The sequence below is a fragment of the Chanos chanos genome, chromosome 12, assembly GCF_902362185.1.
Source record: "Chanos chanos chromosome 12, fChaCha1.1, whole genome shotgun sequence".
NCBI lineage: Eukaryota > Metazoa > Chordata > Actinopteri > Gonorynchiformes > Chanidae > Chanos > Chanos chanos.
The window spans coordinates 13,555,795-13,582,901 of record NC_044506.1 but is presented as its reverse complement, the minus strand read 5'-3'; the positions used below and the strand labels follow the sequence as shown (position 1 = coordinate 13,582,901).

The 27,107-nt window shown below is 39.4% G+C and overlaps 3 protein-coding genes across 3 annotated transcripts; 1 reads left to right on the top strand and 2 right to left on the bottom strand.

Moving 5' to 3' along the window:
* Nucleotides 1–1,940: 1,940 nt before the first annotated feature.
* On the bottom strand, nt 1,941–9,484 carry lrrc69 (leucine rich repeat containing 69). The gene is made up of 9 exons (XM_030788507.1): nt 9,308–9,484; nt 9,095–9,221; nt 8,826–8,898; nt 8,486–8,681; nt 8,295–8,366; nt 8,023–8,124; nt 7,680–7,859; nt 7,304–7,396; nt 1,941–1,964 (listed from the first exon to the last, which is right to left on the bottom strand). The coding sequence occupies exons 1-9, from the start codon at nt 9,482–9,484 to the stop codon at nt 1,941–1,943; spliced, it is 1,044 nt and encodes a 347-aa protein (XP_030644367.1).
* A 296-nt stretch (nt 9,485–9,780) lies between these two features.
* otud6b (OTU deubiquitinase 6B) lies at nt 9,781–14,488 on the bottom strand. Its single transcript, XM_030789048.1, has 7 exons — nt 14,312–14,488; nt 12,264–12,415; nt 11,932–12,030; nt 11,480–11,792; nt 11,059–11,120; nt 10,728–10,834; nt 9,781–10,638 (listed from the first exon to the last, which is right to left on the bottom strand). The coding sequence occupies exons 1-7, from the start codon at nt 14,379–14,381 to the stop codon at nt 10,554–10,556; spliced, it is 888 nt and encodes a 295-aa protein (XP_030644908.1). The 5' UTR covers nt 14,382–14,488; the 3' UTR covers nt 9,781–10,553.
* A 2,261-nt stretch (nt 14,489–16,749) lies between these two features.
* On the top strand, nt 16,750–26,255 carry pip4p2 (phosphatidylinositol-4,5-bisphosphate 4-phosphatase 2). The gene is made up of 7 exons (XM_030789455.1): nt 16,750–16,855; nt 21,325–21,473; nt 22,678–22,784; nt 23,277–23,400; nt 24,241–24,293; nt 25,820–25,910; nt 26,112–26,255. The coding sequence occupies exons 1-7, from the start codon at nt 16,750–16,752 to the stop codon at nt 26,253–26,255; spliced, it is 774 nt and encodes a 257-aa protein (XP_030645315.1).
* The last annotated feature ends 852 nt before the right edge of the window (nt 26,256–27,107 follow it).

The window sequence follows — 27,107 nt, the reverse complement described above, 5'->3', positions numbered from 1 at the left end:
CTTTTCTTTTTCAAACACAAAGTAGCTGATGGTTTTCTGATTCTTTAAAGCACTGCTATTCTATTTATTTTTTCAAAGAGGAGGCAGAGCAGTTGTTTTTTTTTTCTTTTTAACTCTTGGAACAGTATGATACCACTGGCAAGTAAATGCATCCAAAAAAAAAAACTGGAAGAAAATAAACTCTCAAGTGAAAAGTTTTTTTCGTTATTTTTTTTTTTTTTTTTTTAATTTTGGCTATGCACTCTGACTAGGCATTGATTAGACCTGCTATGATAAGCTTTCTGCCTATGCCAGTTTAAAGCTGCTCATAAACATCAGGGCTCAGTTTGAAGGCATGTTTGTAGGAAAAGGTAATGTCCATTACTTTGCCTGAGAATGGCGCCATTAAAACAGTTCGGGACTAAAATCCAAAATGATGATCATATCTCCTTTCATAAACCAAAAAGCAAAACCGGGATTAATTCAAACATGTCTGATACTCTGTTCTGGATGGTCACCTTATTTTAGTTTTGAAGGATGTCTCTACTCTTAGCCTTTTCTTAATCAGAAAAGCCGCGGAGCGATCTCATGCTTAAGACCCTCTCGAGCGCTCGCCTTTTATCATCTCTTTTGCAACTTCCACATTGAATTAACGGAGCAGTAGCATCAGAGTGTGGGTTGAGATGAGGTCGACTTACACCAGGTGCTCCAATTAGGCTGGCTTGGCTCCAGTGCATAAGAATGCACTGCCTCCCATTCCCAGCTACTGGTGCTATTTCCCGGTAATGTACCTGCTGAACAAGCCTCGGTCTCCCAGTGCATCACAACTGCAGTATGTCTGAGATAGCACTCAACAGCTCCGATGCACATTGTATAGCGATATAGGGTTCTGCATGATGTAAAAACCTGGTAGAGGAGAAAGAGGAAGTAATGTCATTGTAAATGATATCTTTTTGTGTGATAGTATGTTCAGTTTATTTGACTTTCTCTGCTCATTTAGACCATTCAGCAAAATCTAATGAATTAACTTGACAAGGTATTGACAGTTCATGTTTCCCGAATGCTAACCAGATGTGCTTAAAAGCATTGTGATTACAGTTTTCAGGATACGCTGTTTCAGGTGGTGTTCTATTTGATATGCAATGTTCGTAAGTTGAGTATTGTTGACACCTGTTTAATTTCAGAAGCATTTTAAATATTCAGATTAATGTGTGACATCCTGTCATAACCGCTCACGATATACCTGCCACCAAACCGTTAAATCAAATCATATCTAAAACACTGGGTACCTGGAGACAGGGAGACAGAGAGAAAGAGAGAGAGAGAGAGAGAGAGAGAGAGAAAGAGAGAGAGAGAGAGAGAGACAGAGAGAGAGAGAGAGAGAGGGATGATTAACAATAATAACAGACACATTCCTCAAGGACGTTCTTCCCGCCCCACCATATGAGACAGATGTTGCAGCACTGGAGCCAGAACGCCAGAGGCACTGCATGTTCCAGAAAGGCCCTGCATCCAGATGCCAGTACCCAGGCCTGCATCAGTGTCAGCTGGCTCTCGTACGGAGCATGTTCCTACTGCAGGCCACACGCCCTGCCATAAAGTCACACATCAATTATGGACCAAATATGAAGATGGAAAACTATTGGGAAGATCAAGTTAACCACCCTTCAATGTTTTTTATGGTTTCTCATATTTTGTATTTTTTTTTTTTTTCTTTCTTTTTTCCGATGGGAGCTGAAAGGTCTTTGAAGCGCAAAAGGAAAATCAGGTGAAAATGTTGAAACCCAAAAGAGCAATACACTAACAATTCAGCTCTCACAACTTCTGTCTTTTTCTCTTTTTTCCTCTTCGACTTGTGTGTTTACCTTATGCTGTTCTAAAAATTGTCCAAACAGCAAAACAAGGAGAATCTCTGCCAAGTGAAAAAGAAAATGCATAAATAACAATGTAACCAATATAGATCATTCCGTATGCAATTTCACCAACTCTGTGTATAATCTGCAAAGTAGGTCTTCTTCAAAGTCTTAATAAAGGATTGAAAGAATTTGTTTCAGTGTGCACTTTCAAATTACAAAACTTGAAAACACAACTTCTGACTTCTGTAAAAGCAAAAAAAAAAGAAAAGAAAAGAAAAGAAAGAAAGAAAGGGGAAAAAATAAAAACAAATAAACAAACAAACAAAAGAAAAAAAATCAAAAGACAAAAAAGAAAAGAAAGAGAGAAAAGATGAAGAAGAGGAAGCCCAGGTTTATCATTCCCTATGGACAGTCCCCAGTCATTACAGAAGCAGTGAAAACTTTGGAGGAGCACAACACAAGATTAAAGCTTATTTGTTCTTTTGAAGTTTCTGCTTCTTCTCTGTTTTCTGGCTCTTAACGACATGGGGTGCTTTTTTTTGCTGTTGGAGAAAGGGAATGACCCAAAACTGCCAAAGTGAACACAGGGCTTGTCTGGAGGGCTCTGTTCTCTCCTCTCTCTCTTCAGTAATGAGGAGAGGACCAATAATGCTTTAGTCTCATCCTCTCTTCAAATGCCCTGTGTTTAATTAGATGCACTTTATTTTCTATGTTCTCTGTGTCATCCCACATAAAAACAAAGGCTTGTATTCGTGTAACCTATCCGTCTGTGTTTGATCTTTTTATGAAGAAAAATACATTAACTGTGTCGCATTTTGAAATATAACACATGCTCTGCGGAGTTAATGATGAGAAATATGAAATATTGGACAAATATACACAGAGGCCTTTGATGTGCCTCGGTTTGTAGGTCCATAGAGTGATATGATTTATCGCACACATATTGCTGGATCACTACTGTGTATGTGTCAGTGGAACTCCACATAAGCAAATGCTTTTTCACATGCATCTGTTTGTTACCTCCTCAATATGAATGATTAATTCCACCAAATTGCCAAACTCTGCTGAAAGATCCCATTGTATTAAATAAATATGGTATCTTTGGATTCTATCCTTACCAACCATTACAGTTTTTATTTTTTAAAGATGTTTGTGCATTTTACAGTTCACCGCTTTCAAATTCCTCTCTCAGTTCTACATTTACTTCGTTTCCGTGACTGGTTGGCAGAGAGAGCCACAGTGCCCTCTAGTGTCAGTGTAGGCTATTGCAGGCCAAGTCATATAAAAGGGAATTGATTGTACAACCATCATGCTGACAGAGCCTTGGTGCACTGCCAGCAGTTCAATAGGAGACCCTTCATTCGGCATAAGATGTGAGACAATAGATTTCCCTGATTGGAGAGTGCTCTTCGCCATTTGACAGTAGTTCACTGCATGGTATTGAGTAGCTGTTTTTCTCCCTCTCAGATGCAAGCATTTAATATACCAATCAATGGTACTCATTTTAATAGACGCACTAGCTGTGACTTGGAGTGGGTAAGTAGTTTAGCCTAAGTTGCCTAAGACCTATTCTACCTAATCACTCATGAAAAAATGACACTTAAAACTGAAATCAATGGATATAGTGAAAACTTCTGCCTGTGTAAGATGATCTCTTGACAATCTTACATAATTTTGGGTTAAAAAAAAAAACAAGTTTCTGAGAAGGAAAATAACAGAACAAAGAAAGCTGGCAATAGAGTGTTAACCCAGCTTAAGCACTTGGCCTATTAATTAGACTAACTTTAATGATATCAATAGACAGAGTATAAACAAAAAACCCATCACAAAACAGTAATAACATGTGGGGTGATGAGACACAGAGAGCAAAAGAAACCTTCTCTCTTTCCCTACGACTCAAACCAGAGACAAAGCAGTCCCACTCTGATGAAATACACGATAGAGGAAATCATGAAGGCAATATCCAGTTAAATTGAAAACTCATTTTGCTGATCTTAGTCAAAGTCTAATAAGACCATAAAGCCTTATGAGGGGTATCTTATTAACAGTGAAAGTGAATAAGAAATAAAATGGGATGTATCTATGGTCCATTGTCCTCAAAGCTATAGCATTCATAAAACCAGCTGTAAACAAATACACACAAATAGAGTAAAATAAAATAAAATAAAATAAAAAATAGAATGATAGGCATTGATTTGAAGAATTTAGAAAGAAGGACTGTTTTGTATTACCATTAACCTTATTAACAAACTACTGACTAATCTTATTATTGATCATTTTCACCCATATGTTATGTTTAGCTGTTAGGTTAATATCCAACACCAGTTAAACACATTTTAGTCTACTCTATGAGTGACACACTCTAAATGCAATCCTCCTAATTGGCTTTAATGCCTGGCTAATGACAGTTATTACTGGTCATTTGTCTAAAATGTTGATATAAAATCTCATCTCTAGGCTGTAACTGACAAAAAAGACATGGTCCAGAGCGGGTGAGAATGATATGAAGGATAAATAGAATCCAACAAAGGAAAGATATAATGAACTACTGACATTTTCCAATAGATCATCCTGAGTGAATTTGCCAACATCACTCTGCCCATTCAGAGCAAAGTAAATTAAAATTTAAGCACTGCTACTTTATCACTGGTTACTTTCCCCATGAGGTAGCAAACAAGATATTTTCCACCAAAGGTAATATTCCCTTTCAGTAATTATATCAGCACAGACATTTCTAATTAACATATGGGTTACATGTCTGGAATTTACAAGCACATCTCTCTCGATTCTTCTAGTGAGAGTGTCTTTCTTGTTGCATGATGTCTTCTCCTTGGACACCAATTGTGCATAGCTGTAAATGTCAATCAAAGCACAGATTCATCATTCAGACAGCCTTCTTTCCCTGAATATGAATCAGGGAGCACCAGTGGCTGTGCAATAACCCTGCAACATTGATGTATGAAAGAACCAATTGACGTGAGTGAGTGTGAGTGTGAGTGTGTGTGTGTGTGTGTGTGTGTGTGTGTGTGCGCGTGTGTGTGTGTGTACTTGTGTGAAATGAGGATAGCAAAACAAAAGGGGGAGGTGAATGAAGAATGAGCTTTGTATTAACAAAATGGTTTGATTTTGGAAGGGGAGCTTGCACAAGACTGACACCAGACAGGGCCTGAGGCTTCCCTGCTGCTCCACAACCTGACATCTGCTCTCTGGAATAATACATGTGCTGGTTCAGATGCCCTCTCCCTTTCTCTCTCCCTCCTAACTTTACCACCGCATTGCCAACAAAATAGCCCATGACCTACCTATGACTCACAAAGCCAACAGAAAATATGGCTCACACAGGCCCATTGGCTACAGAGCTGCCCTCGGGCAAAAAAAAAAAACCTTGCAACATGTAGTGGATGTGCGGCAATACCTCTCCACTATTTCATTCCAACACACTGAACAAAAGCAGGTTCTAGGCTCTGCTGTGTCCTAAACATTTAGTTCAGTCCGAATGCAAATTATGGCCCACATGCAAACCATGCACTCTCTGAGCTGCATCAACAACTAGCGTTTCATACATTTTATAGAATTTCCTATGCTTTATTGTTTTCTTTTAGGAGAAATCAGTCTAAAATCTACAGAAAGATGTGCTGAGAGATACAGAACGGGCACTGTGGGAGATGTGATGAGGGAACAAACAGTAAAACATGAGAATGACTGGGGTGCTAAAAATCAATATGTCTCCATTTTGACAGCTTAATAATGTTTGTTCCTAACGCCACAGGACACAGGGGAGAGCTGGTCCATGCATTGTGAATGACAGAAAATTTGAACATGAAGATTTGAAACCCGGACCTTCCTACCCTCCTCACTATCATGATACTCTGCTGCAGACAGAGAATGGTAAGGTGCCTGATTGGCAAGCATGTAACCTGCAAACCATACAGTGTCATTGTGTGAAGTACTCTGAAGCAATTTGTGTCAGCAGCACTTCAATAAAAAGAGATTTGATTTGAAAAAGGGGAAAGAGATACACTCTCTACGCCACCACCTCCACATTGACTCACAATCCAGAGAGAAAACCGTGACATAGGTTTCAAAACTATCTGTCAGAATATAAAAGGAGATTTAAAATAAGAGAATAAAGAAAACATTTTGTAAGATTCAAAAATGAAAACTACTGCACAGATGTAATAAAATAATGTGAAGAGGAAAAAAGAATGGATATAAAGAATGGAACAGCGTGTCAGCGACTGTGGCATGACCCGGTAAATCCGGTGATCTGTCAGTGGGTTCCAGCCAAATGGATAATTATAACTCAACACGGTAGAAATGACCGAAGTTCGCGACTCTTTCTGCTGGACATCCTCATAGCCATCATGACTTTCACAAGTGCACTTTCCTCCCCGCACTTCTGAATTGATTGAAACAAAATGTCACAATTATGCCCTGTAGCTCAAGCTTCAATTATTCATCAATTACCCTTTTTTCTTCTTCTTTTTTTTTTCTTCCTAAACTGATTTTTCATTCAGTTTGCAGAGATGTATGGTTCCCCTGCTGTTAACCAGTCCAAAGTCATTAGTTTCTGGCTTTGCAATTAAACCTGATGCATTATTCATCAGGCTGAACTCTGTAGATACTGCTTGGAGCTCAGGAGGCCTGGCTGGTGAATTAATTCAGAGAAATTAAGTTCTCTCTCAGGTTGGAACAGATGTCATTAGCCTGAACCAAAAGAAGAAATCAAGTACAGATTTGCGCGATCAGTTAGACACAGTGCTGATTGCTGTTATGTACACACGTGGTACAGTGTGCACTGTATTAAAGCAGCTATTGCTGTAAAAGGCTTGAATCTATATATAAATTATGTGCTACACCACTTCATATATATGTTAGATATTTGTGTTGAGAAGTACTTAATTACTTCAGATAACCATTAATCCATGAGTCATTATCTGTGAAACAATAGGTTAAGCTCCACATGATGTGCTAACAGCTATTTTAAATGATATATTCATACGTTTTAAAAATAGGAATGTGTTAATGACACCTGCAAAACATATTGTAATCTTTGCAAAAGTCACGCGTGTCAGGCGTTGATACAGATGGATTGTGGAGATTATTAACATTTCATCTGTGTTTAATCAAAGAGAGAAAAAAAAACTATGTTATATCTAACACAAATAGCTGACATCAGGCAAACGGCTGGTCCAGATTTGCTCAACCAAACAGTTTGTCAAAACCCAGTGGTCCGGCCCGTGAGCTAATGGTGCCATCTAGTGGAGAATTATTTACTCTTACTGAAAGCATCCAACAGCATCTCCATACTATAGCTCGCAGTGTCTTTACACAAATAAAAACAACAGACAAATGAATGTGCATCTTGACATCAGTATATCCCAAAAGATAAACAAGTTAAAAGTTATTCTAACTTTTGTGGCAATCATTTCTGAAGCTTCACAGAAAGCTGTTTATGCAGTGGTGACTCCATAGAAAGAATGGCCACGCTTGTTGAAGCACGAGTAGGAACACAGCAGGGCTCGGACAGGTACAGTCAGGTTCTTTTTCATTCCCATGTCCTGAGGACAAAAGGGGAGAGGAAAAGAAGGTGTGCAAATTTCCAATCTCAGTCTCTCCAAAATGAAAATGTCATTAGGAAATGCAGAGACACAAGTCATTCCTGCCCAAATCTCAACATCACTGCTTAGTTCATTTTACCTCACAACCAAGAACATCCTGTTTTTGCTTTTGTTTTAAAACACCTGTTTAAGTGAAAGCTCAAGACAGGGAATATATATATAAGGCAGTTCTACGAAAAACACTAATACCGTCTACTGAGGAAATAAATATTTTAGGTCATACTTTCTTCAGGTTGATGAACTGCACACACTCCAGCCAAGTGGTGAGAAAAGGCTGGAAACAGAGTGCACACTTGCCCCTGTGAGACAGCATGTGGGCCAGTTCTGGATAAAGTGGCAGAGATCTGGCAACCACTGAGAACTTATTCATGTCTTCTTTCAGAACAATCCTGGCTGCATGCTCCTGCACAAACCACACCATGGCAACCGTTAGAACCAATAGCCTGGGAGCTGACTGTCAATGCGCTGTCCAGTAAATGGGGGTCATGTGTCAGACGACACCCAACCACATTATCTCAGCAAACAACTTGTTCTAAAATTCATATTAAAAACCAACAGCATCTTGCCTTTAATGAGAGTACTTCCCTCTCCTGCTTGGATTCCAGTAACTCGCACTGGACAAATTCGTTTCCCTCACATAGCAGCTCTTCCAAAGGAAGCTGCTGGAACTACAGAACAAAACACAAATGTTAAAATTATCAGAGCAGGAATTTTAATGTTTGCTATAAATGTCTAATTTGTTTTCTTTAAACTCGTTTTAAAAAGGGAACAACTTATTTGTTATTCTGAATACCATAAATTATTTATAGAAGTGCTGCAACATTTGAGATTTTCTTACATCAACAGGAAACATAGAGAGATTGTTGCCAGCAATGTCTAAAACCCTCAGACTTGTCCATCCAAGGACCCCCTAAGGAAAAAGATTTCGTTGATAAAGTGGATCCAGGAAGAATGTTTCCATGTATGACAATAAAAATAAAAAAAAAAATCACAAAAAACCTCCAATAATTCAAAAAGAAGTGCTCTTACCTCTGGTAGTTCTGTCAAATTGTTTCTTGCCAAATATAGCTCAGTTAGTTTTGATAAGTTGCAGAGTTGTTGTGGAACTCGAGTCAGTTTGTTATTAGTGAAATTAATCTCAGTGAGTTTCCTCAGTGAGCCCAGTTCAGCTGGAAGCTCCTGTAACTGATTGTCTGTAACACTAATAGTTTCCAGACAAACAAGACTGTAAATAAAAACAGCAGATTCTTTGTTACACAACAGAGCAGAAAACTGTGACTACTATTACTAACAACAACAACAACAACAACAATAATAATAATAATTATGTTAATAATAATAATAAATTACCGAAAATACTTTAGTTTACCTTTTTATAGCTGGTGGAATGACTCTGATTTTATTATGGTTTAGATTAAGAAGCACAAGATTTGGAAGTCCATCTGTAGAAAACATCTGTTATGATGCCTTCGCTCTTGTATTGATCACTGGTTTCCAATCCTTCAAAACTTACAAACAGATTCTGTACAACTGAACAAAGGGTGAAATCTTCCTAATTTTATTTTACTTGTGTTAGTGACTGAACAAGTCACTTAGTCAATGAGTGAATACGCCCCTGACGGATATATAAAGCCTTACCGAGCACCTCGGAGGGCAAAGTCGTAATTTTGTTTCTAAACAAATAAAGTTTTCTCAGACTGTTCAGATGCTTCAGAACGACTGGAAGCTCCTCAAAGGCATTGTTTCCCAGGTGGAGTTCAGTCAGCTGTTAACGAAAATCAGAATGAGTGCTTCTCATGCCAAGCGCAGAAATGATACTTCCACTCACTGGAAAACACTTGGTTTACTCACCTGGTGTAATGACTTCAGCTCGAGAGGCAAACTTGAAAGACAATTATTGTTCAGTTGAAGAGTCAAAATGCAGGTTAGTCTCGCAATCGACTTAGGAACGTAGCTAATCTTCTTACAACTCAAACTGAATGACTTTGCATTCGCCTTTAAAGCCCGAATAACCAGATTTTTTTCCATTTACATACAAACTGAGCCAGCGAGCTTCAAACTGACTCGTTACCATAGAAACAAAATGCTGTTGTTGTACGAGCAGACGTGACACCACCGCCCTCTTGCGGTTTCATACGAGACAAGTCTATTCGATCCTGTAAGTATCATCAACCTATGAACCGAAGGAAAATCTTCAGCCTTCCTCTCCCTTTTCGAGACTACTCGGTGCTCTAGATATAATTCCATGAAGAAGCAGAAACAACAGCTGTTATTTGTGCCAAAAGCTTTATGTGTTTCAGCTTACACTGTAGTTTTATTCAGTTTCAAGTCTACCAAGAAAACAAAAATAAAATGAAAAATGGGTATTCAGAAGTTGTGGGTAGGCAATCACACTGGAATAGAGTGTAATGTTTTGATCTACATTGACAGTGATGAAAACTAAAATGTTTTCAGTGGACATGTCTTTCAAATCATTCCCAAACGCATTACTCCAATTTAATTTTCCAGCCACACAAATAAGACAATCAAATTTTAATACAAATGCCTGGCGATAAATTGCTTTCTCTTTTTACAGACGAATTTGAAAAATTGCCTTCTCAAATTCATTCATCTTTAGCCTGATGATAACAGTGCTTTGGCTGCATTTGATACAAATATTAAAAACAGTGAACCCCAACACTGACTTTCATTTTACATGATAAGACAAACTCACTTTCAAACAACTGCACACAGGAGAACGTGAGACTCAAAATGAAAAGACAGATAGGATGAAAAAGTATTTTGTGTTGCAAGACAATGTTGCCATCAACACACAAGAACACAGATGTCTTCTAAGTAGCCTTTATATGCATGGGGAAAAGCAGCAAACCAGGTTGATATGTAACTTAAGTCAACAATGTTATACACATACTGAAATGATTATCACTGAATTACATTAATCACCAGTCTCATTACTTGGCTAAGGTAAACAGCTTCCTCTTTAGCACTATTCAGAGATCTTTATTCCACTTTTTGACCAGGATTCTGCATCAAACCTGTGGGGACATAAAGATTCTTGATCATGTTCTATCAAACTGCCACTGGGCAGACTGTACTTTCAGCCTTCCTCTTCATTGGCTGCCTCTCCCAGGGGCTCCACAGAGTTATAATGTTCACCCAGTCCATAGGCGTGCCTCATATAACTAAGGAAAAATGTAGAATAGATGTAGGTGAGTGCAAAATCAAAAAAAAGAGAGATTAGAAATGCTTTGAAAAGCCTCCAGCTACTTACACAAGAACGACTGGTGGTTTACTGTATTCCTCTCCAATCGTTATAGTGGGAGATTCTGCTTGAATAACCTCTATTGGCAACTGAAGGACTTGAGTAAGAGCTCTCAGCTGTGAATGGGAGGTTAAGAGGAATTAGAATGGAGCACACCGTGAAACTGAGATATCTTGTACATATAATAATACTACTAAAAGATATCCTGGTAACACATACACCTAAATATCCTGGTAACACACACGCACACACATCACACAGATTTATATATATATATATATTTAAACTATGGACATTTTACTGGCTGTTAAATGGAGCAAAATGTGATTAGGAAGCTTACCTCTAACTGCCCACCCCATGCTGCAGTGTCTGCAACATCACTGCAGTACTTCTCAAACTCATCTGTCAAAACCAAAAAAATGTTTATGATTTTAGAAGAGCAGAGACAGGTCTTTGAAGAACAGTGACACAGGATAGTCAAGAAGGGTGGTCTTCTTAAATGTTTGGTTATATTAATAATATCAATTAAAACTGCTGATTAAGAATGATATGCTTATTTTTTCAGACTTGTACTACAGTGTATTTGCATTCTGTTTGTGTGTTAGCCATTACAGAATAGACGTATATTGACCACAACAAAACGGTCAAAGGAGACAACATTTACTCAGTGTAGATCATAAAATGAAGTATCTTCAGACATTTGCCAAATTATTCGGTGTGTTGTATCAGAAGGCCTAGTGAAGAGACATTCTGATCCTCACCGGCTGTGTACATGTCTCCTGTGTTGGAGTTCGTGAGGAAGGGCATGAAATCATCGGCATGGCTCCTCATGTGTTGGGCGGTGCGAGCGCGTAGCTCTTTGAGCCCCAGGCCGACGCCCCGCCCGGCCAGCTGGTCCTCCACAGCGCGATACATGCAGTGCCCGTCTGAAGAGATCTCCCTGATCTGAAGGCCCCTCTCTGCCAACTTCTGTGAGACCTTCAGACCCTCCTGATGGCGAGAGCCTGAGAGGTTCTCGATCTCAGCCTCGGCAATACGGTTATCCCTCTCCTTCTCTAAAGCGGCCTTCTTATCCTACACGGTTTTACCAGACCGCACGAAAATACAAATCACCACAGTTTTTTAAGACAACCGACTGTCTGCGCGAGCTTGACATGACTAATTATGAAATGAGGTTTCACAGCAGAGTACTGTGCATAACCCTTTAGCTCACCCTCCTCTTCTGGGCCTTCGAAGTCCGAACTGGCTTGACTTCGGCTGGCTCCTCACTGTCCAAACCCATGGATTCTATCCCATTTGCAACTCCATCAACCTTCAAATATTTACATAAAGCAAGTTGGGGATGAAATCCATAATCACTCTCTGTAACTAAGCAGTACTACGATAGACAGTCATTAGTCTGATCATAACCAGTCTTTTATTTCAGCATTGAGAGAGTTTATAACAGTTAATAACAGAGTGACATCTGAACAGTGTTGACTCTGAGAGATTGTACATTGTCTTCTGAAATTGTAAAAGAAAAAATGTAAGAAAAAAATGCAATACCTTCTTGTTTCCTGATGAATTCTGGAGTTGTCTAATTTCATCGTCGTGTTTTTGATTAAGCTCAGCTTCCAGTTTGGCAATATCTTCAGTAAGTTGCTTCCTTCTTTTCTTGTCATTTTTGGGCACTGCATTTTTCATACTCTGTATTTTAGCTTTGAGAGGGGGAAAGACACAAATATGTTTTTCCTCAAGACAGTCAATAGCTGGTTATTAATGTAAATTAGCATGTACATGTACATCACTCATTACATAGAGCCAAGGATATCATATCTGTGAAGTTTGTAAGCCTGGGGTTTAATATAACTGAATGTCTAGAATGCATTACAGGTGGCTACAATGTTGCAGAAAAGAAAGCGCACCTCCTGAAAAGTCCAGGATTTTTTTTGTTTTTTTGTCTGTTTTATGTTACCTAATCTTCATTTCAGTTGAAGTACAAAAACTATATAGCTTTGTAGAGAACAAAGAGAAGGCAAAGTAGGTAAATATATAACAATAAAGTCATCAAACAGGTTAACATGTAAAGAAAGTGACCAACAACATGAAGTAAGTAAACACATCATAAAGTGACCTTGTGAGAAAAGTGGTCAGGTGGAGCAGTGATAATGCATTACTCAACTGCATAGGTAAGTTAAACATATAATAAATGGTCATTGTAGATAAAATGGCCATGTGAGTACAGCGACTGTGTCTCAAGTTTAAACGTAAACTGACATGTAATACAGGGTCCATGTGTAACAGTATAAATGCCAGAGAGGGCCGGGGATGTCACAGCTGGCTGAGGATGGGGTCAAGGTCATAGCCTATGTTGAACAGTCTGATTGGTGTCGACACAAAAGATGGTCTGAAGTGCTCCTTTGTACACTGTTGGGGGATGAGCTGATGGTTGAGGGCATTCCTGTGCTACCTCAGTCTATTGTGGAGAGGATGGGAAGGCTTACACAGCAAATGCAAAGGCAGTTTGGAGTCAATCATTCCATGGTATAGTGGATTATCTGCAAGTGCAATGAAACTCTAGAGATCACTGATGATCTACCAAAGAGTATCCTGTCCAGTTTGAAATGGTCAACCATCAAAAGAGACTGAGAAAACATGGGCAGTAAGAAAGGAAAATGCCTCTGTCCTCATAAAAGAACACAAATGCACAACTTAAGTGTGTTGGGGATTACTTGGGTGTGGAAAAGACTTCTGCACCTCCCAAGAATAATAACTTCAAGGTCAAAAGCCAACCAAAACTGCATTTGAACCAAAGAACCTCATCTGAACTGTAAAGTATGCTGGCGAGAGTATCATTTGTACAAACTGTTTTAGAGCCTAGACTGCTTACTACAACTGAACCAAATGCCTTAATGTATCAGAGAATTCTTGAAGAATATGGGAGCAAAACTCAAACAAAAGGACAAGGATCAAAAACCTTTAAACAACCAAATCAGAATGGTTCCAAAACATGAAATGGGGAGATTCGGAATGGTTCAGTCAAATCCATTTAAATATTGTGGCGAATGTTTCGAATAGATTGTACATACAGTAATGCTCTAAAACATCGTACAAATAAGGCAGTTCTGTGTGGAGGAATCGGCGGAAATTCTGTCTCGGTGAGCAGGTCACACAGACTATTAGAGGACGAGCGTAGAAGAAGTTATTTCAACCAAAGGACGCAGGACCAGCTACTGAAACCAGGACTGTGCTTTTTCCATCACATGAAATTCACGTTTTGTTTTTTCTGTTTTTGTGTTGAATAGATAATCGCAAGATCCTTTGTAATTTTGATATACTGGGTCTCTTTCATCCACTGATGATACTGAAATGAAGATTAGATGTCTCTATGTTCCAAAACGTTCTGAAAGACTGAACTTCTAAGGGGCATACTTTCTTTCCTGCAACGCTACAGCTAGACTAAGAAAAGTCTGATTGCTTACCGGGACCAAATATCTCACAGTGATTAAACGAATAAACGTCGTTTACTGTGATATTAATCTTTAACTTTGGCCCACTCTGAAATGATGAAGGGAAGATAAACTTTCGATCCATTACAGAAACATCTTGCCTACCTTGGAGGTCTTTCTTTTCCTTGCGATGCTGTTTGGCCAACAGCTCCTCAGCTGTTTCTACTTCCTCCATATTTACAAAGGCTTTACGTTTAAATGATTCAAAAGTTATGCTGAGGTAGTTACAAACATAACGGCCGTGGCAATAAAACAGAACACATTATTTTGCGGCTGACACAATTGGGCTCACACTATTCACACGAGTGGCACACTTGCTAATGTAGTATCAAACTGTTTCCGGGTTAAGATTGTAAGTCAGCACATCAAAATAAGGGTCCTCCTTTCGAAGTATCGATTACGCGTAAACCAAGCTGGCATTTGAAAGAAAAAATTGAATAGTTGGATAGTGTTAATGGTTGACGTTGACCAGAAAACCTTAATTCCGTAGAAGTGAACATTATTTGGAATCTTTCTGTAGCTCTAAAACGAATAGCGTAAAATGGACCCAGTTACCGAAACGTTAACCTACATATAACAAGCTGAATGTCTAATTCGTCACAAGTGCTATAAACAACAAAAGTAGCGCTCATGTGCGCCATGGTGCATTCAGTCAGATGTATTAGATAAAACAAAGATAATGGTTCAGTAACTTCCTTTAAAGAGACACATGGCACTTATAATCCCATATAGTGTGTTACATTTCAACATTTCACTTTAATAGATAACTTATGTGTATGGTTGTGTACTGCAAAGATTCATTCTCTGCTGTTCTCAGATATAACAGACTACATTTACAATGTTCTGCCAACACATCTGCTCAAGCACATAAAGCCGACCATCTCCCATTACAGGTCCCGTCATCTACTTTTGGATACAGAAACCGTTAAATGCACTTCCGGGTAAGAGATGTCAGAATGCCACAATTTCATTGGGTACAACTGTCAACAGGCGATTTGATTGGCTAGTTTTAGTTTATGGAAAGCTGTCACAATGATAACAGTTGCGTGAGGAAAATAGGCCACATATTAAGAATATAAATGTTAATGATTTATGAAGTTGACACATATTTATTAACTTTTCTATTTGACATAACAGCAACAACAGCAACAACAACAACAATAATAATAATGATAATAATAATAGTAATAATAATAATAATAATGGGGTAACCATTCTGTGGAAAGCTGATATATTTAAAGGTCCTAAGATAAGATTTTACATAAAGAATATAACGTATTACTTCATCAAATTCATTAAAAGCCTAAATGATACAGTTTATCAGTGATTTATTCAAATTTTAACTTCTTGTACAGGAAACGGGAAAGATATCAGTGACGCGCGATTGTTTAAGACTAATTCGGATGAGGTTACCATTAGCTAGAGCTGATACATGGCACCCTCCACAGGACGTGGTAAAACAGTTACATACATGCAATGAATGCATTCATTGTATGTATGTAACTGTTTTAACACATCCAGTGGCGAAAATCAGAATATACTCTGAAGACAGTCTTAGAATCTCTGTTTATTTAGGTTCAAGGCAAGGGAAAATCATTCTTTTGATCCACCTTTATTCTTCTCTTAAACTAATCAAACCAGCAACCTTTCTAAAACCTTTATCTCAGAGTTGATGTAATCATGAACAACAGAGAAACAGGGATGTGTGCGGTGCGAGTTCTGACAAAAAAAAGGAAAAAAAAGTGAGGGACATTGTGTTGTTTGTCTGCGAGGGTCTGAGTCATCAATATATTATTTGACCAGTTCCACACTCTTTATCCCGGTCGTAGCAGTTCTAGTTCTCTTTCAACAATGGTAGTCTGTCACTGTCTCAGTGGTAGGCTACTAAATATGAACAAAGCGGCGTTTCATACATTTTTACAGTTAAGCCTACTGATGTGTAGGATAAGCTTATTTGTCCAATGTTGGATTGGGCCACTTGGATTTTGAACCAGTGTAGTCACAGATTCAGGAACTGCACCCAACTTATCGTATATTGTTGCTATAATATATATATATATATATATATATATATATATATATATATATATATATATATATATATTTTCTTTCTTTCTTTCCCCGAATACTCCTGGTTTACACGCAGTTTATTCATTGCTCACTGCAGCATAGAACAGAAAGCAATGTTGACTACAGACAGGGCACTCACTCTGTGTAGCAGCAAGATTGTGAAGCACTTACAGTATAATTCTTTATGACATACAGACTTAACCAAGAGTCGTCATATCACCAATACCAAGTTAATAAAACCATAAAAATCAAGCCGTCTATCCGGTAACCTTGGGGGTAGGGGACCCCTCATATACGACTCTGCAAATTCACATCCCTCCCAGATTACGTATGTTTAGCTCCACCTCCGAGCAGTCCCTGGTTTGAGTTGAAGCAGTACCGAAGATTCGCCGCCCCTCTCCCAAGGAGTGGACAGAGACGATCATCGTCTTTCCAGTTTATTTTAGCGTTTCTTGGCGAAACCGTTGTTGAATATGGCCTCCGATGGCATGGACGAACGATCTCCTCTGTTGTCAGCACCGAACTCTGGGAATGTCACACCCACAGCACCACCGTACCTGCAAGACACTAGTCCGAGAGGTAAATAGACATGCTGATTGACGCAAGCGTGCTGAATCATTTTGTGCGTATCATATTGTGCAATGCCTCAATGTGAGCGTTTGTCATTTAAAGCATATATAACAAATAAACCGGATCGATATAAGTAGAAAATGGCATGCAGTCAATAGCAAAGTGTGGGGAACAGGCCTTATTACAGGAATGATTATATATTACATGTATAATTACGTAGTTTCTGTCAATTACACTGGTTTCAAAGTGGCATCAGACCCCTCATTAAACATCTGTCATTGTTGATCGTAAAAATCCAACAATGTTATGACTCAGAGTGAGGCTGAATTGTTTTGTCCGAAGCTTTCCTGTCCAGCCATGAGAAAAGGCAGTGGATGGGTGGTGATTTAGCTTACGGTGGTTTGATAGTTAGCAATCGTGTTGCATTTAAACAGAACTAACATATCTGTGACTTTCATTAAAGGTTACTTAAAGACATTTGTGAGTGACTCGCCAGTCTCGAACATTTCATATGCTATCCTACAAGCAGTTAAAGCGCTGCCCATTTATGTGTAGTCATGCATCAATAATCAGTGAGACTCCAGGCCTGTATGTCGATTACAACATTCCGAGACTTGATTTACAAAGGTGAAATAATAATGTCTAATCACAACAGAGTAGTCCTGCCACCTCATACTAGTAAGCCAAATGATACGGTTTGGGAGTCGTTTAAATCATGCATTTAGATCCAGACTGCGATTTAAACGGAACATTCACCCGAATAAATAACCCTAAATATTGCTGGCTATTGTATGTTCTTCGAAAACCATAGAGTGTAATAAATGAAACAAGTCCCTTTGCATTTTCTAAAAGAGGAAATGTAAAATCAGATGTGTTTTACTGAAACGAAAAAATAGAAAAGTCACTCTCCTATCTCACTTACAATGCAAATAGTGTTCACCGAAAGTCAGTCAGCCCCTGCCTGCATATAACATTCATGTCATATAGATCGGCCACTTATGTGTGCTTTAAAGTACCAAAGCTTTATTCCTGGCAAAACCTGTTAGAAGTCAGCTGGAGAAGCCATCAGCTTGAAATGACTGAGAAATGTACCTTTCAGCAGTTCTGTACATAGCATGCTGTACTTTGTAGGAAAAGTGTAATACAAAAGTGGAGAGCTCATCTCATAGACTTTTTAAGTCATATTGACTCTCTAGCTAGACTGTAATACATGGTGTTGCACAGAGATTGCTGTGTATTTCTCCAGCCTCAATCTAAAAATGGACAATGTTTATATGAATGTCACAGGGGTGTTAGTTAGTATAGAATTTAACAAACCAATGCCATAGCCTAACATGAACAGGCCCTAGCCCTAACTGTTGTTGCTAAAACCCATATCTGGACACAGGAAGGAAACAAAAGCACAAATGTAGCAAGTATGCATTAAAGCTCCATGTAAATCCAATTTTGATCCATGTAAATCTACTCATATTTCACCACATGATTAGCCAAAAAAGATTAAAAGACTCTCCCTCTTTGACCTCTTTGTGTTACAAGTCCTGCTTATTCATAGAGATCATATCTGCAGTATTTCAGTAATGACACAGTTGTAATGAGGTGGGTATACTGTAGCGATATTTCTATGGCCTAGTATTTCTAGCCTTGTGGATTATGACTAATTCTGTTTCTTTGGGTCTATTTAACCACAAGTTCCAGTCACTGAATGTATGAATGTATGAGAGGGATTAGCCTTTGGCTTTGGGCAGATCTGCTGAGCTGAGCCCTAGGTTGTGTAGAACTGTGAATACTGGCCTGTGATTGCTGTTTATGTGTTATGGTAGAGACAGGAAGCCAGCTCTATATTTGCCCTACATATCCACACTGGTTTTGAGCTAATCGCAGTGTTTACACAATCCCAGGGAAAGTCATGGTCTACAAGTAAACCAACATGAGTTACCCAACCAAACAGTGTAAAGAGAGCAAAAGAAGGAGAGAAAGAGGGAAAGATAGAGACCAGTGACCTTGACTGACTTTGAGTGGATGGATTTTACTTGATATGTGATCTGCTCTCCAAAGTGGAAGAGGAATCAACGCTTTTAGTGTAGATTGTGTGAAGCACAAATCCTTGGAAGATTCTCTGTATGATTAAAGAAATCACTTAACAAAATGAACAGCTATTTTACATATTTTGTGTGAAAAAAAATATGTTTCCATGCCAAAGCTTGTTGTGAAATATAAGTGTTTGAGCCTCATACAACAGAACAGAGTCAAACATGGACATGTTTTTGAACAGCCTGAAGGTCTAAATCATTAGGCACTGGGAATGAACACCTTCCCCCCATGCAAATGCTTCATGGCAAAAGGTCATGTGACCCATAACACTATTCTTTCTGTGCAAAAACATGTAAAACATGCAATGATATTTCCTCTACAATCTCTAAGCCTAAAATTCCCCTGCTCTATGTGCTGTATTGTGGCAGTATGTAGTTTCTGGCTTAGGGAGAGTGTTGAACAGTTGGCTGCTGGGTGTAGTGCTCTCTCTCTCTCTCTCTCTGCCGGTGAAAAAGCCTCTCATCTTACATGTGGCTGAGGGCGGTGCAGAGAGAAATGAAAACCTGACTTACATTTGAGCCGTGCATATGGAGACACAGAGAGTGTATTGGTGCTCAAAGCATACAGATATGATCATACTCTGTCGTAGGCTAGCCATGACTCAGAGAGTCTGTTTTAGTCATGGTCTGCAACATGTCTGCATGGTCTGCAGCCCCCCCCCCCCCCCCCCCCCCCACACACACACACACACACACACATATACACACATTATTGTGCATGACATTGTGCAAAGCAAGTAAAGACATAAAAATGTGTGAATGGGTTTCAAAACTCAGATTTTCTCTGGCTGTTTTTACTCAGAGGAGATGGTTGAGTCTGGCATCAATGCTTTTGGATCTCTTTTGAGCCAACAAAATATTCCAAACAGGGATTAAGTATCCATCTGTCCATGCAATGTCAAACAGCGAATCTGATTCATTCCTTGCTGTTTGGGTCATCTACCTGTTGAGGCTTCATTTAGGCCTACCACTGCGGTTATGGCAGACATCACACTATCAGTCAGCTTTGGACTTACGCAAGCTTTGTTGACCAGTGACACTGATATAACTGTGCATTTTGTCTCAAAACTGCCAATTCATCTGTGTCAAACACCAACAAAGATCATCTTTAAGTGTGTCATCCTTTGACAAGGATTTCTTTATTGGAAATTAGATGTATTCATAAATCAACTGATGCTCAAGATATTTCTGCATAGCTGTGTGTAGTGTAAGTGAAATGTGCAACTTAGCATTAGGTGTTAGTTGTTGAAGGAGGATTGTGTGTGTGTGTGTCTCTGTGTGTGTGGGGAAGAGAGAGAGAGAGAGAGTTCATAGCACTGACAGCTGAGGTTTCAGATGACTATTCCACCACTAATGGCAGCACATAAAGACAGCCCATTGACATGAATTGGAATTAACAGAAGGCTTGTTTAGGATACAGAGTTGAGAAAACATAACAGTGTTGCTATGCAAGAAATGGTTGTCTTACAGGACTCTAGGAAGATTTTCAGTTACATTTTATATAAGAACAATAGCACAGTATATTGCTGAAATTTCTCATTTTTAAAGTGCTAAAACACACGCTTAGTTCTGCTGGAGAAATTAGGCTCTTCATAATAACTGTTAGAGGGCCGAACTATCTAAAATGTTATTGTGTTCAAGATTCAAATAAGTGGTCTTCAGTTTACAGTCAAATAAATAAGCTGCTTTTTTTTTTTTTTGTTTGTTCGTTTGCTTTGGTCTAGTTTGCAGGACAGCTCTGTGAAACCACAGCGATCATATGACCAACTGTATTTGACCCTAAGTCTAATGAGACCCAAAACAAAGAGAAAACAAGATTCTTTTTTACGAGGAAAAAAAAAAAAAAACCCAACCTCACGATGTCGTGACTCACTATTTTTCTTTTGATTTTACCGAGTGTCATATTAATTACACAGAAAACCTAGAGAGCAGAGGATTATTTCTGACTGATAGTCACATGAACAGAAAAAAAATATTAGTCTGTTAAAGAGGTCATGAGTTTGGGGCTGTTATCAGGCCTCTCAGCTGGAATATCTCATACCAAGAGCCTTGTCAGAACAGCCAGTCCTCAGGTCCTGCTGTTATAGTGTGTGCTGTTGTCATAGACAAAGCTGTAACAAGGATATGAACTTAACACTTTAAATGAGACACTATATATACCTAATAAATTACCACTTATGAGATGTGTTGTGGTCCTGACAAAATAACTATAATAGCTGCATTGTACTTAAAGGTGTACCAGGAATATACTATTTTTGATATGAAATGTGATTTTTTTTGTTGTTGTTATTGTTGTTTACAGTGGCACGTATGCTATGTTGCTATTTTAAAAGGTCTTTTTTGTGGAGTCGATAGTTAAGAGCAGTATATGCCTTTCTGTCCTTTTAGCCGAGCTACCTCCGCCCTACACAGCCATCGCTAGCCCCGACGCTGGAGGAGTGCCTGTCATTAACTGCCGTGTATGCCAGTCTCTTATTAATTTGGATGGCAAACTCCATCAGCACGTGGTTAAGTGCACTGTCTGCAATGAAGCCACGGTAAGAGACGCCCAGCATCTGCTGCTAATGCTTAGTCATCAGTCGTCTTGAACTTGAAATGCATTGTCACTCCCCCTCCTCTCTCTGTCTCTCCCTCTTTTTTTTTTTTTTTTTAAGCACAAACGGTTGTTCTGTGTATTCGTTTGTTCCCCTTTTCTCCTGGGAGGAATTCCTCCTTTAATCTCGAACGTTTCCTTTTTGCCCTGATTAGTAATACTTAGTATTGCGAATCAGAATATCAACTGATAGTTCTTCGATTGCAACTCTTAGATTCGATGATTAGCTTGTAGAAACTTATCAGATCCAATTTTATCTATTAGTGTTTGCTCTTATGGCATATTAAATTGCCTCATAGCTCTTAAATGCTTGTAGAATAGACAGTCATGAGTGTGGATTATATAAACATTTTTTCTTAATTGTCATAAATTAACATTTACCAAACTAAATGCTATTATGAAAGCACTGGAAAATCACTGTCACTCAAAGTATTAATTTAAGAGTAACAGACATTTTAAGAAGTTATTATCTAATTTGTGGTTAAAACAAAGTATGCCAGTCCTCTTGTCAATTTCAGAAAAATTTCTAACAGAGATGCTTTTTAGTTCAGAGCGGAACCGCTTCCTAAAACCATACTGATCAACTGCTGCTCAATAAAGCCCAATCATGCCCGATCCTGGTTAAGAAGGATCAAATATCCAGTCACTTCTATGCAGTTCTGACCTCAATAAGGGGGAATTAGCCACAGTATAGCTATGCTCCGTCTAGACACAGATGAGAAGATTTTATTTGTCTTTCATAAATTTCTATAGCAGTGACTCAGCACTGTATGCCCCAGTCACTCTTCAGCCTCTCAGTGCCAGCATTGCTTTTGGATATTCCTTGTAATAATAGCATTGTTACAGGCGTGAGCTCCTGTAGATTAAACTGTGTAAAAGGTTACTGAGGAAAAGCGTCTGAGACATTAGGAGGCGTTTGAGGTAAACCACACGCGCGATTAGAAATGGAAAGGCTTTTTTTGATAGAGTTGGCAAAAAAAAAAAATGTTATAAATGAGCTTTCATCTCTAGCTGTACTTGCAATTTGGAGTTAAAATATTAGGTCAGGTTATGTAAACAAATCTATATTTCTGTCTACCTTTGGAGTTTTTCTAGTCTGATTTTTGAAGTATCTGATGCTGACTCTTTTTTTTTTTACGTTCTCGCAGCCCATCAAAAACCCACCCACCGGAAAAAAGTACGTGAGATGTCCGTGCAACTGCCTGCTAATCTGTAAAGACACATCTCGGCGGATAGGATGCCCCAGGCCCAACTGGTAAGTGTGAAAAGAACCATCACGTCAGCTTTCTACAGTCGTGCGGCAAAGCGGGAGATAGCGTTTGAGTAAAACCAGGGGAGCTCTGTGTGTCCGCAAGACTACAGTCAACACTGTGTTCTGCTAAGTGTAAGACAAGGTTTCTGCATTTTGAAGCATGGGCAAATGTGACCTTTATAGAAACACACACCTGAGTAGAGAGAAAAGATGGTGAGAGACCCTAAGACAAAGAGGGATCAAAACCTAAGGTAAGGTAGATAGGGATGAAAGAGACAGGGTGTTATGTGAAGCCAACCTCATGTAAAAAGAAGGATGGAATGAAAAAAAAGATGATGGAGGGAGCAAAAAAAAAATATGAGAATGGTCGCTCAGAGACCATATCGCCTGATGTAATCCAGGACTGCAAATTTAATTCTAGTTTTCAAAGAGATGAGAAGAAATGTTTCGGTCTGCTTCCATTCCTATGACGCACTGTTCTGTTGGATCCCTCAGCAGACGGATCATTAACCTGAGTCCAGTGATGGTGATCCCAGAGGAGCAGCCGGCCCAGCCGGCCCTGCCCGTTCAACCCGAGGGCATGCGCGTGGTGTGCGGGCACTGTGGCAACACCTTCCTTGTACGTACCATCTGCCGGCCATGTCCGCCCGTTAACGGCATTTCACCGAAATGTCCTACTTTAGTCCCAGTAGATCAGTGTGTGTGGGTGGGAGCAGAGCTGTGAGGGAGATAGTGTTGACAGGTGTTGGCGTAATAGAGGAGGACTTACAGTGGAGGTGCAGAAGTTGTTTTTCCACATGCTGAATGTTTACCTCTGGCGTCTAGGGCAGTGACGACGCTGCATCCCAGCCTGCCTCTGCCCTGCCTATTGATGGTGTCTCCGCCCTTTTCAAGGTCTTAAAAGCTCGGTCCTCCGTCAGTTCTGGATGGTTGGACAGAGATACCACAGAGATTCAAGATCAACTTCAAATTCCAAAAATAATTCAAATTGACATAACACTGTTCTGCCCTACAAAGGCAAGATGCAGTTTGCATATAAACCTTCAAAAACAAACCAAAAAAAATTGATTTGACTTAAAGATAATTGAGCTCTGTGTGATTAAAAAGATACGTTGCTGCACTTTATGATAAAGTGACATATTTGTATTTGTGCCAATGCTGCGTTTTGCCTTTGTACAGTGTTACATTAATTAAATTTCCTCAAAATTGAAGTCCATATGTAGTGACCCACTGAAATTTTTACTCAATATGTTGAATCAATGATAACAAAGCAAATGTCAGGAAAAAAATAATAATTGGAATGAATTCTCTGAAGGTTTGAACCAATTCCCATAAATTGCAATAGATTAGTAGACTGAGTTTATGCCAGTGAAAGCAACCCCCTATCTCCTATCCCCCTCGAGTTTGTTTGTCTAGTATACTCCTTAACAACAGTTTGTGTTTATTGTTTTGTCTACAGTGGCTTGAACTCCGTTTTAATACATTGGCCAAGTGCCCACACTGCAAAAAAATGTGAGTTTCTTTCATTTTTCATTCTGTCTTGTCTGTTCAAGGGAAAGATGTACTGTTCAGAATTTTGATGACATCAAAATGTTTGTTGAAACTAGTTCTATCCTTGCCTTTTGATTCTGGTGACTTTAGTTCCTACCCTGGCATCTGATTGGTCATTCCCAGGAAAGAGACCATAAATCTTATTGTATGACGCGAGTTACTGGCTGGAGGTCAGGCCTTAGTAAACAAACCCAGGCCCAGTACCATGAGTGTGAGTGGTGCCAGTAAAGGAGCAATGTGATGCCTCCCACTGAAGCGCCAGGTTATGCCCAAGTGACAGCAGCTCAGCAACTACAAACTACAGAGTGCTGATGTAATATTACGACAGAAAGGAGTACCCAGAAAGAGAAGCCCTGAATTTTTGATAACCTGAAGAGAACTCGAAACTCTCTCACAAGAACTCTCTACATTACACCAAAAGAAAACAGTTCCCTGTATTGCCTTAGCACTGTGTTTGTTTTAAGGGACAGGTTTTGAGTAAAGAGGGAGTCTCGTGCTGGTGCTATGTAGGAAGTGAGGTTCTGCTTGTCTTGTAGGATTCCAGGATGATTACTGCTTTTAGTCTATGTACAACAACAATAGCATACTGTTGTAATTTATGTCCTATATATGCGTAATAGTTCTGGAAGAGCTCTTCATAACAAATATTAGAAAGAGGGCTCATCTACGAATGGTTTTGACCAAGAAGGTGCATTAGTGTTAGGTGCTCAACGTCCGTTTAAATAAAAAAAATTCACTGTATTTTGATAAGCTACCGGCACAACAGTTATCACCTGAACACAGCGCAACCTCCCTTTTACTGATGATGACATTTCATCTATGTACAGACGACTTTTTGTACTGGACAAAGAGGGAGAACTGGAGGAAGACAGGGGGAAGAGAGAGAAAAAGAGTGAAAGAGGGGTTATAGATCTAAAAGCTTCATAAGCCATCTGATTTGTTACGATTCCACAAGAATGTTTCCCAATCCGGTCACATGAGATGCATGTGAGGGCGTCGAGTGAGTCTTAATGGGACCAAACAGACTGTGCAGCTGCTCATGTGACCCAGCCCATAAGCCCTCATCACTCCGAAGGTGTTTGAGAAATAGCCATTCAGGGAGTTTTAGTCTCATGAGACAACAGTCGTCACACGCTGCGTCTAGCCAAAAGAGGTTTTGCCGAAGCACGGCTGCCGTGACGTCAGACTGGCTGGCACATGACCAAGAGATTCATCATCCTAAATTCCATATGTCATATTTACAAAAGAGCATACCATAAAAAAAACCCCACAGTGAATGTGAAGACACTCATCCTGGCTGTGTAATTGTAAAGTCAAGGAGAAAATATTGCATGAATGCTACAAGTGTCTAGGTTGTGTTCAGATTGTCTTAATTGACAATAGACATCCACGTAAGACGCCTTCCCGCCACTGTTTTGGGTTCTGTTTTAGGATCTAATCTGCCCCCTCAAACGCTGACTAACTGAGTTTGCCATCTCTGTCCTCAGATCCTCTGTCGGCAGTGCCCTTCCCAGGAGGCGCTGCTGTGCCTACATCACTGTGGGGATGATCTGCATTTTTATTGGCATCGGATTAACAGTGAGTATCCAATGTACAGCTAATCATTTCTCGTTCTCACAGTTTGAGTTTATTCAGCCTTTTTGCACGAGAATCTAAAGAAATGGGATATGGCCGTCTAATGCTCTTACTTCGCTTGCCACACTGAAGAAACCTTAAAAAACAAATTGAAATGAGTTCTGTTTACAGTTATTATCTGTATATCTGTTTGTTATCCTTCAGGTGGGCACTCAGGACTTTGCCAGTCGTTACCACGCTACCTACGTGTCCTGGGCCTTTGCGTATCTCTTGGGTCTTATCTGTCTCGTGCGGGCATGCTACTGGGGGGCCATTAAAGTCAGTTATCCAGAGAACACCTTCGCATAGATTGATAGCCTTTCTCATTAAGCGCCCTTTTAGTATTTCATTTAATCCTGATCTGGACAGGTTTACTGTTGGATGGTCACTCCATGCCAGAACCAGAACTCAGCCCAAGTCTTCTGAGCCATTCAGTGATGTCCTATTGACTTTTCCATTGATTGATTGGTCTGATGTATTTTTGCGATGTTAAAATATTAAATGGTCTGATCATCATAGACAGTGATTTGAATCGGAGCCAGTGTGTGTTGTAATAGAACGATTAAGTCTTGATCAAATGAATTGATTGGAGCTGCTTAGAATGGCTGCTGGATTTTGGTTGTCATGAAAACAGTGCTGTTCCCAGCGAAAAGTCACTGTCTACATTTAAAGTACTGCATTTTGTTACTGACTTGACCAAAAGACATGATCTTTTACAAACAATTTGCCCATTGCACTACAATTTTATGCAATTATTCTGTTATGTTGCTGCTAGTCACAGCTGTAAAAAAGCTGAGAGTTCTTATGTGTCGCGACAACCCGCACACAAAGTCATACTTTTTTTTTTTTTTGTAACGTTTAGAAATCGACCTCTGAAACCTTCCTCGGTGTCTTTCCGTGCCAACGTTTATGTTTACGCGTCTGTTGGTGGTGAGGGGGGGGGGGGGGGGAGAAAAGATCCTCACAAGGAACTGACCAGTATTCTCATATTCATTTAGGTCATACTGCTCTAAGCTACTGTGAGCAATAACCTTTAGTTTTTATAGTTTTCAGATATTAAAAAAAAAAAAAGAAAAACGACATCGCACGCACATGCTCTTAATTTTACTCGCCTCACCGATGAATTATGAGACACCTAATGAACGGAGAAATCACGTGTGC